We start from the raw sequence: 13,646 nt of genomic DNA, 5'->3' as shown, positions 1-13,646 counted from the left end.
GAGTCAGGAAAATCCTCCAGCCTGAGATCTGACCCATGGACTTGGAATTTGCCAGCTGCTACAATTGTGTGAGTCATTTCTTTGACATTAGACTTCTCTGTATCTGTACATACAGAAACTTTGCTGGGTTTGCTCCTCTGGAGAACCGAGTATAAGTCAGTAACTGAACAGAAAACTCATCCTTATGCCCAGCTTGTGTAATTCCGTCTCCATAACTCACAATTAACCTCTCATTCTGCTTGATGTCAAGCCAACCTGCAGAGGGAAAAAGGGAGGGGAGAGGCCCAGGGACCAACACCACCAACTCCCACCTCCACCCCCGCCCCCACCCCATGCCTGCCCATGAAGAAACGACACTCACCGGATGAAACTCAAGTGCACACCCAGGGATCGATGGGACCCCGAGCAATCAATGCAGAGGAACACCCCGTACGTTATGCTGGCCCAGCTGGGGTTCTTAGCACCACAGTCAAAACATATCTGAAAGGAAAACAATTCTGTGATGGCTTCCAAGGACTCCACGGTTTCATACCTTTGTTTTAGTTTTCTTTTTCATTGCCTTTATAAATCTGATTTTTACCAGGGAGGGCTTCAAAAAGTTTGTGGGAACCACTCCATTATCTTTTCTGTTTATTTTCCCACAGACTTGTGCAGTGCGGGAAACAGAAAGTTATTCCCCAGGTTGTCCCCCCATAATATATGCCAAAGCTAAGGTGTTGCTTGCTAACACATGGTCAATGACTATATACACTTGGAGGTCAAGTGCTTAAAGGTTATCTCCCTGAGGGTTATCAGCCATCTAAAGCAATCAGACCTATAGTCTGTCCCACCCTGGATGGGGCCCACTCCCTGCTGATAAGGACAGTGGATTGGTCCCCTGAAGGAGAACCCAAAGACAAGGACAAGCCAACTCAGGGAGGACCAAGGATAGGCTGCCATCTTGTCCCATGTGTATCCCTAGTGCCTCCCCTCCCTATTGCATGTACACCCCTAGCTCATCCTGCTCCTGTTGCACGTCTGCCTATTGTACAACCCCTTCCTGTTATGATGTAATTAGGGGGGCTTGCATGTCCCCTAAGTGTATATATATGTCTTGATTGGACCTGGCTGCTGAGATCATGGCCCTCGGAGGTGAGCACTCGCATGCTTTATCTTGTCTGCTTTATATTTATCTCTTTAATTTTACCCCTCAGTCACACAACCGACCCTTAAACTCGTTTGATTGTGGGGGCTGGTACCCCACAGGGCAGCCCCTTACATCTGCCTTTGGAGTTAGAAGCATTACATATAAACAGTTTACAGACACACTTTAATAAAAGAGCATTAGAAAGCCATCACAAATCCGTTGAGTGTGTTTACTGTAACCTGAGCCTGTCATTTCTGACAGTCCAATGAGCCCCCTGTGCACTACACTACATGGTTTGCTCAAAAGCTACCACACGTGACATTTTAGACTGTCGATGGGTCTTAGAAAACATCTTACCTAGATAGGGGTGGGGCGGAAGTCCTCGAATGTCAACTTCTCTCACTAGAACGTGCAGCGAAGGGCACGTGGGCTTGCCGAGCCCCTCAGACTGACTGACTGCTGTGGCATCAGCAGGGTCTACTGGCCACATGAATGAACTAGCTGTGCCGCCCCCAGCCTCCCCTGCTCTGAATGCTCCCGTGTGGCCTTCCCGCCCACCTTGGACAGAACCCACAGCTTCTCTCCCAGCCAGAGGAGGGCACAGCAGTCAGTCTCTAAGAGAAGGCCCCCCGACCACCTCCAGGGAGCCTACCCTGTGTCCCCGCCTCCCTGGCTGTCCCAGGGCGTCACACTGGCCAATAGAATGTGGCAGATGTGCCTTGATTCCCTCCTGGAGTTAAGCTGTAAGAGACACTAGGGAGATCATCTCTCTCGCTCTCTCTCCCCCTTGGCTCCCCAGCTCTGGGGCCAGCCACAGGCCATGTCTCCAGGACACATGGCACTCCTCATGGAGGGGCTCCCAGTAGCAAGGAGCTGAGGTCTCAGACCCCAGCCTGGTCTACAGCTTGACCCCAAGGTCACCATCCCACTGAGCCGCCCCGTAGGCCTGACCCTCAGCCCGCGGGGTGAGACAGCAGACACCTGTTGTCTTGTCTTGCTGTGGTATGACTGACACACACAGTGAGTAAAGCTCCTTGCCCCATTCTGCCCAGGTCACTTCGAAATGCTTACCACACAGCTCACTGCCCAGCTGGGGCACTGGGAGCCAGGCCAGGCCTTCGAAGTCTGCCCAGAGTGGAGAAGCACAGCAAGTATTTGTGGACAGGATCGGCCGTCTTTTTCCAGCTCCCACCGAGCTTGGAAAGCCAAGCCCTCCCCACCGCAGGCGCCCAGCACAGGGTAACACCCACCACTCCAGCCAGCTCAGCGGGGATCCCTGGCCCCTCCTGTCCCATTGAAGCCCAGTGCCCACTGGGCCTCCCCAGACTGGCCCTTGAATAATACAATGCCTCTCATGGAAAGAACTTTTCCACTTCACCAAGTTCTGAACCACAAAGTAGTGAAAATTCTGCTCATGGGAGAATTGTTTTTCTTCCTCTCCTTCCCACCCCCTCAAAAAAAGAATGCTTTGGAAGCTCTTTATCAGCAGACACACCTGGGCGAAGCTTGTCCATTCTAGAAAGATCTGGCTTGGAGCCTGCTGAGGGCAGCAGCAGGCAGGAGAAGACTGAGCGGGCCCAAAGCCCCACCCCTCCCCATGACTGGCTGGAGGGCCGCAAGGAAGAGCAGGGGTGGGCCCTGGGGGCCACAAGTGGCATGAAAGGTGCCATTCCATTCACCTCATGTGGTGTGCTTTGTTGCCATACATTTCATTTCTGTTGTTATTACTGAGAAGATACACAGGACCACACACACACACCAATTCAACAGTTTCTACGTGTACACCCTTTGGTCACCGGGGGACACGCTTCCAGATGGGTAACTGCTCTCCTCCCCCACCCTCTCCCCCTCCCACCTCCATCAACATAAACTCACAGCCCCACAGTCTCCCATCGAACTTTCCAGTTGCTGTTGTCCTCTGGATCCCACACAGGCAGCTCCTAAGGGAGCAGGTTGCTCTGGGAGGCCTCTGAGCCCTTAAGGACAGAGCCTACAAGGGTAGTTAGGAGGCCAGGGCGCCTGGGTGGCAAAAGGTCCTGCGAACAGATGGAGCTACAACAGAGGTCAGGTGCTGGTCAGAGCAGTGGGGTCCCTAGAGGGCTGCCTCACGACCCTCCTGACCCACCAACGAGGCTGAGGGCCTTCGAAACACGGCTTAATCTGTCATGCTTTGTCACCTGAGTCTATTGCCAGTACAGGTGGGGTTGAGGTCAGGGTGGGAGAGCCAGCAGGGTCCAGGAACTGGAAGTCTCACTTGCAGCGTATCTGCCTGGACTGTCTTATCCGGGCGGGAGCAGGACCACACCTCCCTTTGAGATAGGATCCCAGACCAGAGTCCAGCGCAGCCTTCCCCAGAGGGAGCAGCACAGCAGCCTCCAGGGTGAAAGAGAAATCCCTCCCTCCCTCCCTCCGGGCTATTTGTTTTGCCGACTCAGGAGCACAATACTGTAGCAATAACAAAAACAACAAACTCACTGCCTGGTCAATGGAGAGCCTATCGCACAGGGTAGAACTGCCCCTGTGGGTTTCCAAGACAGTCCGCCTTTAGGGGAGTAGAAAGCCTCATCTTTCACCCTGGAGCAGCTGGCGGTTTCAAACTTCTGGCCTTGGGGCTAACACATGGGCATTTAAGCAACAAGAAACAAGATGATAACGATCCGGTTCCTCTGTCTACAAGTCTTCTCAGCCAAGGTAGCAGCTGGGTGTTGTTTTTGTCCTAAGGCGCTCAGCAACATGACTGCTTGGCTACCACCTAATTCAGTGGGCTGGGCCGCTCAGCCTTCTCTTTCACGATTTTGGTGAGGCCCGTCTGCTCTGACTCGTGGTCTCGGTGTTGCTGTCTCTGGAACCTCTTTGCTGCTTAGTCGCTTGAGCCAGGGGTTCCATTTGCCCTCCGTTTGTGTCTCTTCTTTCTTGAAGTTTGTGGGGTCTTCTGTTTCTGATTCTGAAATGACCAGTGCCATAGCAAAACTGACCAGTCCTCCTCTGTTAGAGCTTTACACACAGTCTCTTCATGGTCCCACACAATTGTTTGATATGGGTTCCAAATGTTATGAATATAAGGGCCTTACCAAGTAATGTTACTTCAAAAAAAAAAAGGTAGGCTTTGGGAAGTCCCCTAACAGCTAGAGAGAGAGAGAGAGAGAGAGAGAGAAAGCGTGGTGACCAGACAGCGCCCAATGATGACGTGACCTGGAGCAGGGCTTCATGTCGGGGGCATTCACCACTGCCATCTTGGCAACAGATGCTTCTCCCTGGCATGGCCAGCAGCCGGGGCAGGCGTGGGGCCCGAGCAATTACACAGTGGCCAGCATTTGAGCCGTAAGAGTTTGTTCACAGGGGCCCTGCGCTTTCATTTTGCACCGGGCCCCATAAAATACATAGCCAGTCGGATCCCCACGTTAGAGAAGGAATGGTGGACAGTGTGACACAGCTAAGCAGTTCCTCCAGAGTGCCCCCACCCCACCCCTTCATCACACCGCCCCTCACATGCCACCTGCTTGTGCTTCACCCTCCAGGTCACAGGTTCCCATACCCGTTAGGCCTTACTGCCAAACTTTTCTGATTAAAAAAAAAAAAAAATTACTCAGCGCCGCCTTGGCAATGAAAGCCTTTTGAAGTGGGGCCCCTCCTCCAGGATACAGTGTAGGCATCTGCTTCTGCAGCCCCCTGGGTGGTTCCAAAGGAACCCTGGTGGTATAATGGTTACATGTGGAACTGCTAACCATAAGGTCAGCAGTTCAAAACCACCAGACGGGGCTTTCTACTCCTGTACAGAGTTCCAGTCTCAGAAACCCACAGGGGCCATTCTACCCTGTCCTACAGGGTCACCATGAATCAGAATTGACTCAATGGTGGCGAGTTTGGTTTGGGTTTGGCTGGTCCCGGGGGCTCCTGGGGGTGGTCTCACCCACTTGGGGGACACCCGGCTCTAAACCATCAGCTCCCCCGCAGGTGGGAGCAGCGTCTTTTTCCTCACCGGTGCTTCCCACGGTGCCCAGCACACCTCCACCCCCAGGAAGATTTGCTGGATAAATAACCTATGCAATTGCGAGACACAACGGCAACAAGGTCGGGTGCAAAAACGGACGCATGGAAACAACACCAAGCAAAGCCTGACAGGTGGGAGTGGGAATTCCAGACCCAGAGTCAACGCGTACCGATGCACCGCCGGAAGTGGGAGCTGGCTCTGGTGGTCTGAAAGTGATCCACGCTCCCTTTCCCTCCTCATCCACCCGAGAGTGCTTCTCCATGCCCCCAACAAACCACCTCGCATCAGGCCGTTGTGCGAGGTCTAGAACGGGCCTTCATCTCTCTCTAGGCAGGAGCCTCAGACCCAGGACCAAACGAACTCACCTTTTACTGAGACCTGGAGCAGACGGTGTAGAACATTAACTGTGGCTCTTTCTGCCCCCTGCTTCTATTCGTTCTACTGTAAAAGACCATCTGCCTAGGAGCACGCCTTTTTGCTCCCGGAAGGAGTGGCAGTCTCAGAAACCCACAGGAGCCATTCTACCTTGTCCTAGAGGGTGGCGGTGAGTCTGCAGGGACTCCATGACACTGTGTTTGGCTTGGGTGAGTTCTAAGCCTCATCATAAAAATCATAGCTCATGCTTACTGGTGGCTAAAATGGGCAGGGAGGTCTCAGGAGGGCACAGCAGCTACACTTGACTGGTAACCAACCTCAAGGTGGACGGGCCATACCCCGCAGTGGCACCACAGGAACAAGGCCTGGCTGTCTGCTGACGTAAAGATGACAGTGGAGAAAGCCCTTTGGAGCGTTCTACTCTACCACCTGGGGTCGGGAGTCTGACCCCACTGGACCGCAAGGAGTCTGTCTGTCTGCCGTTCGGATGCAGTCAGCACCTGCAGAGGTCCTCACTTACATCCTGGATGACCTCACTTCACAGAATGCTCACAGGAACCCTGAGTTGGACAGAGCCCATGTCCCACTTTCAGATAGGGACATATGGTACAAAGTGGTCAACCTGGAGGGGGGCTCGAGGGGGGCAGGGCTAGAAAGTGGGTCGGAGGGACGTACATGCAAGCCCACGCATGCCCCTCAAAAGTGGGGCTGATGGAGCCCCCAACACGATGGCCCGTAGACACCCTTCAAATCTGAAGCTGAACCCACCACTAGGGGCCGCCTTTCAGGAAAGGGGCAGACGGGCCTATAAAGTCCGTAGTAACATCACCTGGAATGCGCCCTGCAGAACAGTTGACCCGCCGAGACCCAAAGGGCAGTGCTTGTCCAAAAACCAAGCTCAGGGCGCAGGAAGGGGCAGGGAGAGGGATGGATGGACGTCCGGAGACAAAGTGGGGAGAGGGCTGCTACATCGAGGGGACCACGACCACTGTCCCCAAACAAAATTCGGACAACCTGCTGAAGCGAATGTCCTCTGTAAACATCCACTCAAATCACAATAAAATGTTCACACCAGGAAAAAAACAGAAGTCGGTGTGAAGACACTGATGCCACACTTAGAAAGGGCACCCTTCCTGGGGTGAGTGTAATCAAACAACACACGTGGATCAGGTCCTGTGATAACGACGGCAGAACAAAGTCCCACAGCCGTGGAGTGCAAGGCAGAGCCTGACCTGCCACGCTCCACAGCCCATCAATCACTCGCTAGTCTCCATCAATCGAAATCGGAAATCAAGACACTGCCAAAGGAAAGCACCAGGCGCCAAAGCACTCCCCTCTCTGCTTCCGGCCCACCGGCCATCATTCCCAAGGCACAGTTTCCAACTGCCCGGCTCAGGCTGTGAAAGGATGGGTGTCCTCCACCAGCAAGTAGCCCTGGGGCCCCAGAGAAAGAGCATGTAACGGCTTCCCCAAAGGCTGGTGGTTGGGACTCCCAGCAGTGGCTCCAAGGAGATGGGTCCTGGCCACCTGCTTCCAGGGAGATGACCACTGAGAAAACTCCTGCTACACATGAGGTCACTGTGAGCTGACCTGACGGCACCCAGCAGCCACCATCACCACCACCAGAAAGACACAAAACCACCCAAACTTGGTCCACTCTGCAGTTTCCCCAGGAGCAGGGACATGCTTGCTAACAGCTGTTCACTTGGGGAAGGGGACAGGGGGACAGGGCAGGGCCGGGCTGGGGCAGCCTGGAGGGGTGGGGAGAGTCCACCCTCCCTTTGCACAGCCCTTTGCACTCCGACCTGTGACACTCTGATGAGGATGTCATTCTCCCGATGATGCCACATCCTGTCCTGAGCACGCCTCCCGCCAGGGGCAGAAAGTTGTCTGGAGAAACAGCCCCGGGCAGGGTTTGTGATCAACTTTCTCAGGCAGCCATGGCCCTGACCACTGGGCAGCTTTGTCAGTTAGGGAAAATGTCTCAGGGACCCTCCCCAGGAACTGCAGGGGGGGGTGGTGGCTGGGTAGGGAGGGGCAGCTGTCCTGATCAAGCTGCCAGCCAGGCCATCTGGGTTTATGAGGCTCGGGTCACCAGTGGGAGAGCCATGGGGGGTAGGGGGGGCTCGCTGGGTGACAGGTGTCCTGTGACATCCTCCCCAGCCCCCTGGGGAGCCCCCCCCCCGGGCATCCAGCCCCACTCCCAGGAGCCCCCGAGCTCATCCCCAGTGTCCACCCCCCAGTTCCCTGAAGAACCCACACGTGTACCCCCACCCCATCCCGGGCCCTCCGGAGCCCCCATTCCCGGTGGCAGGACCGCACGGGTGGCTGCCCCAGCCCGGAAGCCCCCGGAGCCCCGCGGGTGTGCGCCCCCGAGGCCCCCCTCGTCCGGGCAGGCGAGGCTAGGCCGCCGCGGCCCCACAGTGCGACGTGTCACAGCCGGGCGGCTCCTCCTCCCCGCGGGCGCCGGCGGGGTCCGGCCGGGATGCCCAGCAGGCCAGGACGCGCCCGGCGGGCCGTTACCTTGTTGGTGGGCACCGAGCGGAGGCGCTTGAAGATGCTCAGGATGTCCTGCTTGCTGGGGTCCCCCATGGTCGCCAAAGAGCCGAGGCGCAGCGGGCTCCACCAACCTAGAACGGCCGAGGAGGAGCGGTTGCCGCCTCCCGGACACCGACGACGGCCGGGGGCGGGGCTGCGCGTGACGGCCAGGACCCGCCCCCGGCAAGCCGCGCCCCCGGCCCCGCCCACAGGCGAGGCGCACGCGCCGCTCTCCTTCCTGGCGCGCGTCCCGCGGGAGGGCCGCCGGCCCCGCCCTCGGAAGCCCCGCCCCGGGCCTCCTGTGCGCATGCGTGCAGGGCTCGCGCGCCTTCTAGCGCTTTGGCGCGCTGGCCGGCTTCGTAGTCCGGTCGCTGGGCGCCCGGCCGGAGTAGGGAACCACGAAAGGGGGTGCTTTGGACTGACGGAGGGCCTCCATGGCCAAGGTGTCCCCACGTCCTTCCCGCGAGGACAGCGAAGCCCGGCACTTCGAATGCCAAAGGAGGAAACTGAGGCAGAGCCCTCTCGCCGCCCTGACCCCGACCGGCTGGATTTTGGCTAGCGGCCTTGTTGTTTCCCTGCCCTCACCTGAGGCCGAAGGAGCCCCGTCGTCACCGCGGTGAAGCATTCGACCGCTCACCTGGGGTCACCGGTTCGAATCCACCAGCTGCTGCGAGTGCGACGGCGCTGGTTGTAGAGATGACCGTTCAGGCGGGGCCGCTATTCCTCACAGCGCCCAGCGGCCTGGCCGGCCGCAGCTGACGTGAGCCCCGCGAACATTGGTTTTCTTGAGCGTTTGCTGACTGCATCGAATGCTGTCGAAAGCGCAGGCTCCGCTGAAGCAAACGCTTCTCAGAACCGAGGCGTGAGAACAGCAGAGGATGCTTGGTTCTGAACCCCCGTGGGTGCTGGCCTTGGGCTGTCTTTTCTAACGGTCAGCCCTGATGGAGCCCCTTCAGCGAGCCCGTGACCCCGCGCGTGCGCAGATAGGCCAGGCTGCCTTCGTCCGGTTTCGTTGGTTTTCAGAAGTCAGTGGCCAGTCCTTTCTTCCTCTCCTGTGGTAGTCTGGAAGCTCTGCTGAAACCCGTTCTGCGTTGCATCAACGGGCAAGCCGTCACTGACACACGGGTGGTGGCAGGTGCACTGAGGTACACTGGCCCGAAACGGAACGGATGCCTCCCAGGTGGAAGCCGAGAGGAAATTTTACCACTGGGCCACCCTGCCCTAGCTAAAACCTAGAACCAAGCCTGATGCTGTGGAATCGTTCCTGCTCAGGGTGGCCGGATGGGACACGAAAAAGCTGTCCCCATCGAGCTTCCAAAGCTGTAAATCTTTATGGTAAAAGAACCCTCGTGGTGTCATGGGCTACATGTTGGGCTGACCCCGAGGTCAGCAGTTCTAAACCACCAGCCCCTCTGCAGGAGAGAAATGAGGCTTTCTTCTTGTGAAAGATTCAGTCTGGGAAGCCCTGGGAAACAGTTCTACACTGTCCAATGGGGTTGGTGTGAGTCTGAATCGACTTGTTGGCAGTGATGGAGGGAACTCAGCCATATCTTTCTCCCCTGCCACGGCTGGTGGATTTGAACTACTGACCTTTCAGTTAGCAGCCAATGGACTAGCCACTGCACTGCCTTGGCTACCAGGTGCCTCTTTTCCATGAGTGGAGGTTGGGCAAATAGCGGGGTTGGGAGTCAAAGGTAAAGCCTTGGCTTCAGGCCCGGCTCAGCCACTTTGAAACTCCATAGCCGTGCTCAACACCTCCACTTCTCGGAACCTTGGTTGGCTGTCTGCCCAGGGCGGTTAGCAAGGAAGCATCTGAGCCGGGCAGCTTCCCATGGAGACCTGGGGAAGTCCCCAGGCAGCCCTCCTTAGACAGAACTATGCCCTCAGCTCAAGAGGCCCAGTTAGGTACTCTGAGAAGTTGGAAGCTTACAGGGAAGGTAGGCTTCCAGAAACCCAAGCTTGGAACTTCCCCAAAGACGGGAGGTGTCATCTTCCAGAACAGCAGGCAGTGTTTTCGAGCAAAGCGGTTAGGGAAGCCCTGGTAGCATAGTGAGATACACGATGGGCTCCTAACCACAAGGTCAGCAGTTTGGACTCCGCAGCCCCTCCGAGGGAAAAAGAAGAGGCTACGTCTGGAAAGAGCTAGTCTTGGAAATCCACAGAGCCATTTATACTGTCCAATGGTGTCTGCGTCAGAATCAGACCAGTGGCTCTCAACCTTCCTAATGCCGAGGTCCTTTAATACAGTTCCTCATTGGTGGTGACCCCAACCGTAAAATTAGTTTCATTGCTACTTCATCACTGCAATTTTGCTACTGTTATGAATCGTCACGTAAATATCTGATATGTAGGATGTATTTTCTTTTTTTTAACTTAAAAAAAAAATATGGGGGCTCATACAACTCATCATAATCCATACATACAACTTGTTTTATGATTTAAAACTGTACAGAGTAAATTGGTTTTCCATGCAGGATGTATTTTCATTGTTACAAATTAAACATAAAGCATAGGGATGAATCACAAAAACAAAATGTAATTATATATTGTGAACTATTTATTTCTGATTACAAATAAGTGAAATTTTGTCTTGAAGTTTGGTGTAGCATGGGTAAGTAACAGTCTTCATGCCTACTCGTAGGTGACCGTATCTGCATGTGGGCAGACCCGCCTGGACACAGGAGCTGTGTCTGCTCCAGAGACCATCGGAAATATGTTTTCTGATGGCTTTAGGTGACCCCTATGAAAGAGTCATTTGACCCCCAAGGGGGTCATGACCCACAGGTTGAGAACCCCTGAACTAGACGGAGGGGGGCTACTAGGCTAGCCCTACAGAACTCTGCCCCCCTTTTCTAGTGTTTACAAGGAGCAGCCACACCCTTTAATAGGGGGGGAAATACATTCTGCCGCTGAGTGAGTCAGTGCCAACAAACTAACTTTCTGCTGGCATAGAAAACCCCATCTGTCTCCCTCAGAACAGCTGGTGGCTTAGAACCGCTGGCCTTGTGGTTAGCAGACCCGTGCATAACCAGTACACCACCACGGCTCCTCCTCTAAATAGGAAAGCTGGTCCCACTTAGTGCCTGGAGGGGAGTTCTTCCTACTTATATGTGAGCCACGACAGTTTTAAGACCAGAAGCACTTGGAAGGAGAGGCCCAGACAAACAGGTCCGCCTGGCCTCCTGGGTAATTGTCTTTGATGTTTATCTTTCTCAAAGGCACCCTGGTTATGGCTGTGACCACGTGAAAGGGTGTGTTGTTGACTTAGCGGCTTCACAGTCCAAGGGGAGCTTGCATAAAGCCAAATGTCACCGTCAGGAAAGGCCAGGCCGGCCAGCCGAGACAGTCACCCGGTGAGTCACCGCGTGCAAACCAACGCAGCTCTTGCCCCTTACCCCTGGGGCCAACACCAGCAGACTTCAGTCAGGCAGATGGGAACTCGGGAACCGCTCTCGGTACACACCCATCGTGCATGGAGGGCGGTGTCCACTTCCCACAGGCCCAGGAGGGTCAGAGAACGGGGCTCTGGAGGGGGTTCAGTGGCTGAATTCTCCCCAGTCCATGCCCAGACCTTCTCTGAGTGGACTCAACCTAAGCCGAGTGTGTTGAAGGTCTTCCACCCGGGGGCACCTCTAACCAGGATGCAAACACCTGAACGAGCTGCCCCTCCACCCCTTCGCTGGCTCCTTTGCTGCCTCAGGTCTCCTGGTCCCTCCCCCACCCCCTACCTGACCAGCCCTGTTGGTGGCTTTCACCCTCATTCTGGAGCACCCACCCCACCACCTGGCCTCTGCAGTCCCCGGCAGCCTGCCCTCAGGTCCCATGGCTGATGACAGGCATGGGATCCTGGCCTGGATCTTCCAGGACGCTGGTGGGCAGAACTCCATTTGCCAGCCTGCCTGCCCCCACCAGAGTCTGAGGAGCAGTGAGGTTGGGGAGGCAGCAGCTGCGAGGAGCCAGAGAGGCTGTGTGTGTGTGGGGGGGTGTAGGTGGGTGCGGGGAGGCAGTGGGGACCACCACGCCCTGGGCCACATGGAGTTCTGGTGAGTCTGGGCACGGGGAAGTGTACGCAGCCAAGTCCTTATGAGAAGACCGCCACACTGGGGCTGCAGTGTCCCTCTACCACCACCACCACCCCCGTCTGCATGTCCACAGTAATCCCACTCACTTGGTCTGGCCTCGCACACAGTAGGTGCACAGTCATGGCTTGGTGAATGCAGAAGACAGATGGCAGGAGGAGGGAGCCTGCTGATTCCCAGCCAGGAGGGGCTGCTCGGGACTCAGGCTCCCCCAGACGCAGGCTCCGTGGCTGTGGGCAAATCACTCCTTGCCAGCCTCACTGGGGCCAGTTTCCTCCATTAGCATTGTGGGGGAGGGGCCCAGTGTCCCCTGGGCTTTTCCCAGACTGGAGGGGTCCCTCCAGTAACGAAGGGGTAGTTTGGTGGGAGCGTGCCATAAGAGAGCTTGGTGACCCAGTGTGGAGAATGCAGGAGCGCGGCTGAGGGTGCCCAGTGGGGTCAGGGGGATGGAGTGCCACTCTGACACAGGCCTGTGCCCTGACTTGACCTTCCCAACTAGGGAGCCAGGAGTCACTCTTTTCTGGAAACTTAGGGCCAGAGGGACCAGGTGACTTGCAGGGACAAGCTAAGGAGCCCAACCTCCCACTTTAGGTAGGCCAGGTAGACAGGATCAAGGTGGGAAGCAGGGAGGGGGCCCCAGGGATCCAGGAAGGGGCTGAGGGAAAGCGTTCTGTTCTTAGCCCAACAGCCAGGCTATGTCCTGGAAAGTCAGCGGTCCCAGCGCCCCTCCCTCTCCCAGGCGGCCCTATGTCCCCAGCAGAGGGAAGCAGCAAGACCCTAGCCTCAGAGCTCCGCAGACCAGGTTAAATCTGCTCCGAGGACCCTCAAGGTCAGCAGTTTGAAACTACCAGCCGGTCTGTGGGGGAGAGAAGGGGCTTCTCCCCCTGTAGACTTCGTCTTGGAAACTCCTAAGGGCAGTTCCCCTGTCCTTCAGGGTCAGAGTCGGCATCAACTTGATGGCAGCATTTTTGTTTTGAGCGGAACCTGCGCCTCCCCATGTCCACTGGCTTCCTCTTCTGTAAAACGCGGGTGTGGTCCTAGGGGAAGCTCAGCAGACCAGGTACCCTGGACCCCACTGTGGTGTGTGGGCAGTTGGCCGGGAACTGGCAGCAGCTCAGACTTGACCACAAGGCACGTACATTCAGGCACCCACCCCACCCCACCCCCACCAACCCTGTGTCCCCAGTGGGCACTCATGGTCTTGAGGTCAGACTGGTGGCTGCCCACCCAGCTGTGAGCATCAGACAGTGATGTGGCAGGAAGGGAGGCACCAGCCTGCTGCCCACCAGGGGCAAGTCCACCAGGGAGAAGCCAGGCTGTACAGCAGCATGTTTTAGGGAGAGGGAACCCCACACTCCAGGGCACTGTTTCCCAACATGGGAGATAGCACAAAAGCAGATACTTACACTTTATCCTGGATTAGGGGCTATGGTACAAGAGTTTTTAGTTGCAGGGTGGGGAGGGGGAAAGAGTAACCCCCCATTCACCCCCACCCCCACCAAGGGGGCAGTAGGTCAAATAAGTTTGGGAACATGAC

The 13,646-nt window shown here is 56.3% G+C and overlaps 1 protein-coding gene across 3 annotated transcripts in view; it reads right to left on the bottom strand.

Annotated features, from left to right (window-relative positions):
- Positions 1 to 8,157, bottom strand: part of ARFGAP3 (ADP ribosylation factor GTPase activating protein 3) — a 62,049-nt gene extending 53,892 nt beyond the window's left edge. For all 3 annotated transcript variants that reach the window (XM_045291495.1, XM_045291508.1, XM_045291500.1), the window contains exons 1-2: positions 8,016 to 8,157; positions 362 to 480 (exon numbers count right to left, since the gene is read on the bottom strand). In XM_045291495.1, coding sequence (XP_045147430.1) covers positions 362 to 480; positions 8,016 to 8,084 — 188 coding nt within the window. In that variant the 5' untranslated portion in view covers positions 8,085 to 8,157. The remainder of the gene's footprint in view (positions 1 to 361; positions 481 to 8,015) is intronic.
- Between the last annotated feature and the right edge of the window lie 5,489 nt (positions 8,158 to 13,646).

Source organism: Echinops telfairi, unplaced genomic scaffold, assembly GCF_000313985.2.
Source record: "Echinops telfairi isolate 266 unplaced genomic scaffold, ASM31398v2 ScPeMD7_2;HRSCAF=8, whole genome shotgun sequence".
Classification (NCBI taxonomy): Eukaryota; Metazoa; Chordata; class Mammalia; order Afrosoricida; family Tenrecidae; genus Echinops; species Echinops telfairi.
This window is presented reverse-complemented; position numbering and strand designations above follow the sequence as displayed.